General features: G+C 29.3%; 1 protein-coding gene across 1 annotated transcript; it reads right to left on the bottom strand.

Moving 5' to 3' along the window:
* Nucleotides 1-4712: 4712 nt before the first annotated feature.
* LOC142240607 (larval cuticle protein 4-like) lies at nt 4713-5391 on the bottom strand. Its single transcript, XM_075312313.1, has 2 exons — nt 5222-5391; nt 4713-5151 (listed from the first exon to the last, which is right to left on the bottom strand). The coding sequence occupies exons 1-2, from the start codon at nt 5231-5233 to the stop codon at nt 4804-4806; spliced, it is 360 nt and encodes a 119-aa protein (XP_075168428.1). The 5' UTR covers nt 5234-5391; the 3' UTR covers nt 4713-4803.
* Between the last annotated feature and the right edge of the window lie 608 nt (nt 5392-5999).

The following is a 5999-nucleotide window of genomic DNA, read 5'->3' as shown; positions in this document are numbered from 1 at the left end:
ACGGACATGCTCAGATCGACTCAGAATTTCACCACGACCCAGAGTATATATACTTTATGGGGTCTTAGAGCAATATTTCTATGTGTTACAAACGGAATGACAAAGTTAATATACCCCCATCCTATGGTGGAGGGTATAAAAATTAAAAATATTTCCTTACTTCAATTATCCGCTTCTTTGGCTCGGAATCAATACCAAAATTATTACAAAAAAAAAAAAAATAAATAAATAAATAAATAAAAAAATAACGAAAAATTTTCCAATTAAAGTCTTAATATTCAATTAAAAATTAATTGATTCAACAAATTTTGTAATTGAAAAAAAAAAATCAATCACAAAAATTAGTAATATCAATTAATTTTTGAATGTTTTAATTGAAATTTTTCTATAGAAAAAAAGATTTGACAAAATTTTCTCAAAAAGATTTGAGAAAAATTTATAAAAAAATAATTTTGACAAAATTTTCTATAAAAACATAATTTTGACAAAATTTTATATAGAAATAATGTTTTGGAAAAGTTTTCTATAGAAATAATGTTTTGGCAAAATTTTCTATAAAAAATCCATAACAATAAAATTTTGGAAAAATTTCCTATAAAAATAAAATGTTGACAAGATCTTATATAAAAATGTAATTAATTATAAAATAATGTCTTTGGAGAAAAAAAAACAATAATTTATTATTATAACAAAAAAGGTCGAAGAAAATCAAAGAAAACTCTTATAAAAATAAAATTTTCCATAAAAATAAAATTTTGACAAAATGTTCTATAAAAATAAGATTTTGACAAAATTTTCTATATTATTTCTCAAAATAAGATTTTTGGTTTGGTAGTTTTTTGGTCGAAGAAAATCAAAGAAAACTCTTAAAAATAAAATTTTCTTATAAAAATAAAATTTTCCATAAAAATAAAATTTTGACAACATTTTCTATAAAAATAAAATGTCGACAAAATTTTCTATAAAAATAAAATTTTGACAAAATTTTCTATAGAAATAAAATGTTCTCAAAATAAGATTTTTGGTTTGGTAGTTTTTTGGTAAACTTTCCTACAAATTTTGGTGGAAGATTTTTGGCTCGAGTGGTAGCCATGTTTGCTATTAAATTCTTGAAGAGATAGAAGGAGCAAACAAACAAAATTTTGAAAAAATTTTGTCAAAAAATGTATATAGAAATAAAGTTTTGGCAAAATTTTCTAAAAAAAAAATATTTAATTTTCCGTAAAAATAAAATTTTGGAAAAATTTCTTATAAAAATAAAATTGTGACAAAATCTTAAATAATAAATTAATGTCTTTGGAGAAAAAAACATTAATTTATATTTTAACAAAATCGGTCGAAGAAAATAAAAAAATCTAATAAAAATAAAATTTTCTATAAAAATAAAATTGTGAAAAAAAATTTCTATAAAAATAAAATTTTGACAAAATTTTCTTTTAAAATAAAATGTTGGCAACATTTTCTATAGTAATAAAATGTTGACAAAATAAGATTTTGTCAACCAGATCTCGCTAAAGACTATGGAAATGGTTAGTGAAAAATATATGTTTAGTCAGGCTTGTGAGATGGGTATCTGGCATTTTCTTTTCAGTAACTTAATAATGTCAATTCCCTTAATCTTCCTGTCTAATAAGCTCGAATAAATATTGTAATAATTTCTAGTTTAAAAGATTTGGAATTTGAACCAGCCTGCATTGATATCAGGCAACATAAAAATAGATTTTTTTTTTAATTTTTAGTTTTTTGGTAAAATTTGCTGCAAATTTTGGTTGATGATTTTTGGCTCAAGTGGTGGCTACAGAATGAAGCCGCCGAGTCGCGCCGCTGATTTCAATCGCCGCCCACCATTTTGAGCCAGTCGACGCCGCCGCCGAATATGTGGACTCAAAAATATCGATTTAAATCAGAAAATGTATTAATAATTGTCGTGGTTTTGCCAAAATCTTGAACCTTCCACCCACAATTGGAACTACTATAACAGTTTTGCAAAAATTTAGCACAGAAAATTTTAACTAAATGTAAATTTGATTGTAAGATTGGTTGTACGACTAATCTCATTACCATTCGAATAACTTCAAATTGATTGTTTTATAATGGATAATTGTGCGCCGCCGAATGGAGGCAAAAATTTAGTGTCAGCCGCCGCTGTGTTTGATATTAAATTCTTGAAGAGATAGAATGTGCACTGATCATCCAAATTTCATAAAACTAATAGTAAAAATCTATAGAATTTAGATTTCATCTAAAACTCAAGCAAAAATGATTCTTATAATTCTAGACTTGGGTATTTAAGACTCGGCCCGATCGAACTTAGGGCCGTATATATTTATATGAAATATGTATGCTTTGTTATACTTATGGTGATATTCTAAAACAATCTAATAATGTCTGTCCATCCCTATGTATGTACCAACAACAGACAGATAATGTCATACCCGGCAAAAAAAATGTCGCCAAAAAGTAGTGAAAATGTTCTATTTGTAGCCGGAAGTGTTGCAAAATTGGCACAGAAGCGACGAATTAAACCTGGGCTTGTCATAGGACAAATGTCTACCATTTCAACAGCGGTTGTACTGAATTCGAATCACTTTTTAGGGTGTGATCTGAATTCAATGGTTTGGATGTAAATTAAAAAGTTTTGTGATATTTTGCCTAATACATAATTTTTATAATTTTTTTATGATTTTTAATGCACCCTAACGCTAGTATGAAACGTTTGACCTCAAAAATATTTTCATTTTTATCGACAAAATTTGAATAATTTTTTTTTTATTAATTTTTTCTCTTTTTTTTTAATCTATTTGAAACAAAATGTTAAATTTACCCATTAAAAATACGAAAAAAGCGAGATATAAAAAAATTGAAATAAAAGAACTTCTTGTGTAGTTAAAATAATGAATATCTTCGAGATGACATTTTTGGAAGTACTTTTAAGAAAGAAGAATTTCCATTTTTTGCTGGGATATTGCAAATATAAAATATTTCTTTTTTAATACACCTAATGTTCTAAAAAAATTCAATTTCGATTTTATGTAATTTATCAGAGTTTATAATTTTAATTAAAATATATAATTTTATAATTCTATTTATATTTATAGATATATATTTATACCCTGCGCCACACTGTGGAATAGGGTATTATAAGTTAGTGCATATGTTTGTAACACCCAGAAGGAGACGAGATAGACACATGGTGTCTTTGGCAATAATGCCCAGGGTGGGTCCCTGAGTCGATATAACCATGTCCGTCTGTCCGTCCGTCCGTCTGTATGTGAACACATTTTTGTGATCAAAGTCTAGGTCGCAATTTAATTCCAATCGCCTTCAAATTTGGCACATATTCCTAATTTGGGTCAGAATAGAACCCTATTGGTTTTGGAAGAAATCGGTTCAGATTTAGATATAGCTCCCATATATATCTTTCGACCGATATGCCCTAATATGGACCCAGCAGCCAGAGTTTTATACCGATTTGCTTGAAATTTTGTACAGACATAACACTTAGTCGTATAGTCAAGTGTGCAAAATTTGATTGAAATCGGTTCAGATTTAGATATAGCTCCCATATATATCTTTCGCCCGATATGGACTTATATGGACCCAGAAGCCAGATTCTTGACCGAATTTGGTTGACATTTTGCACTAGGAGTACAATTAGTAGTATAGTCAAGTGTGCAAAATTTGATTGAAATCTGTTCAGATTTAGATATAGCTCCCATATATATCTTTCGCCCGATATGGACTAATATGGTCCTAAAAGCCAGAATTTTATCCCGATTAGCTTGAAATTTTGCACAGTGATTAGATTTAGCATTGTAGCTATGCGTGCCAAATTTGGTTGAAATCGATTCAGATTTAGATATAGCTCCCATATATATCTTTCGCCCGATATGCACTTATATGGACCCAGAAGCCAGAGTTTTATCCCGATTAGCTTGAAATTTTGCACAAGAAGTACAATTGGTAGTATAGTCATGTGTGCCAAATTTGATTGAAATCGGTTCAGATTTAGATATAGCTTCCATATATATTTTTCCCCCGATATGGTCTAATATGGCCCCAGAAGCCAGAGTTTTGACCCAATTTGGTTGAAATTTTGCACTAGGAGTACAATTAGTAATATAGTCATGTGTGCCAAATTTGATTGAAATCGGTTCAGATTTAGATATAGCTCCCATATATATGTTTTTCTGATTTCGACAAAAATGGTCAAAATACCAACATTTTCATTGTTAAATCGCCACTGCTTAGCCGAAAAGTTGTAAAAATGACTCTAAACTTCTAATACATATATATCGAGCGATAAATCATAAATAAACTTTTGCGAAGTTTCCTTAAAATTACTTCAGATTTAAATGTTTCCCATATTTTTTTTACTAAAATTGTGTTCCACCCTAGTGCATTAGCCATCTTAAATTTTGAGTCTATAGATTTTGTAAAAGTCTATCAAATTCTGTCCAAATCGAGTGATATTTAAATGTATGTATTTGGGACAAACCTTTATATATAGCCCCCAACACATTTGACGGATGTGATATGATATCGAAAATTTAGATCTACAAAGTGGTGCAGGGTATAATATAGTCGGCCCCGCCCGACTTTAGACTTTCCTTACTTGTTTTTTATTATTTTTGTGGTATTTTTATCTTAATTAATTTTTATTTTCCATACCCTGGAAATGAAACCCTTACGTCACAAAAAAACAAATACAATTTATTGAACTTTTATAATGTTCTTGCTGTTATTTATTAGGTCTTCATTAAATATTCAATAGTCTTGCCTCGAAGGCTGTGTCATAGAACCTTAATGGTGTGAGTCTTCTTGGGAGGGATGAGCCTTAATATATTCAATAGCCTTAAGAATATATTCTGGAATTGGAGGAGGTGTGGGCAAAAGATCACTGACGGGTTGATAGCCATTCTCATCGGCGACATAGGTAACCTTAACATGTTCACCTTCAGGCGAAACATATTCATAGGATCCATGAACATTGCCATGTTCATCACCAGCAGCTTCTTGGTGGATATTATTGCTGGTATCTAAGAGATAATTGAAACCGTCATGACGGACATCCGATTTTAATTCCTTGATTTCAGCATGGACTTCATCATCAGCGGCAAAGGCATAAGCCACCAAGGCTAAGAGAATAACCTAAAGAAATAAAAGGTATGGTTATTGGTCCATTAGATAAAAAAATCTAGTAAAAAATATCTCAACTTACGTATTTAAACATTTTATTTTGGGTTTTGTTTGGAGGGCTCTATTCCTAAAGATCTTACAAATGGAACTGTTGCTAATCCCATTTAAATTTGAGATATTTATATAAAAACCCACATTTTGGATAATTTATAATTCATTTTGTTTGTTTGTGTTGTTATATTTTTTCTTGCAACTAATGTAGTAAAATTACGTGTTATTTCTGGAATTTTGTTTGTTAGTCAATTTTGTTTTTGTATACCATACCCTAAAAACAATTATCATTCTTAATTGAAATCCAGAATTGTATTAGGGCGATTTAGATGGATTATTTACTTTGTGATGTTACCACAAAAAAAAAATACTTGTTTCATTAACATCCTCCATAGATCATCTCATAGAGATATCCATCTTGGACCGGTTTGCAGCCATCCATGTCTTATAGATAAAAATCCAAATATTTAATTTAGTATGAGTGGTGTTAAAAATTAGAAAAAATCCTATACACACAAAAAAATAAATGCAAATAAATATTAACAACTTTATTTGTATGTAAAATCTGCTGATGCTCAACAAATTTGTCTATTGAATATGAGGCATTTGTTGTTGAAATGTGTTTGTAGATGCTTGACAGAGGAAATAATAGAAATATTCTGAATTTTCAACAAATTGTTTTGTTGCGAAAATAGTTGACTCTATCGACATGAAAACAAAAACAAAAATACAAGACTGGTTACGTGCACATCGCTGAGAATATGTACGAAAGCTAAAAGAAGTATGCGAAGAATACCGTTAGAACAAAA

The sequence above is a fragment of the Haematobia irritans genome, chromosome 5, assembly GCF_050003625.1.
Source record: "Haematobia irritans isolate KBUSLIRL chromosome 5, ASM5000362v1, whole genome shotgun sequence".
NCBI classification, from domain to species: domain Eukaryota; kingdom Metazoa; phylum Arthropoda; class Insecta; order Diptera; family Muscidae; genus Haematobia; species Haematobia irritans.
Note: the sequence above shows the minus strand (reverse complement) of the source record. Positions and strands in the feature narration are given on the sequence as shown.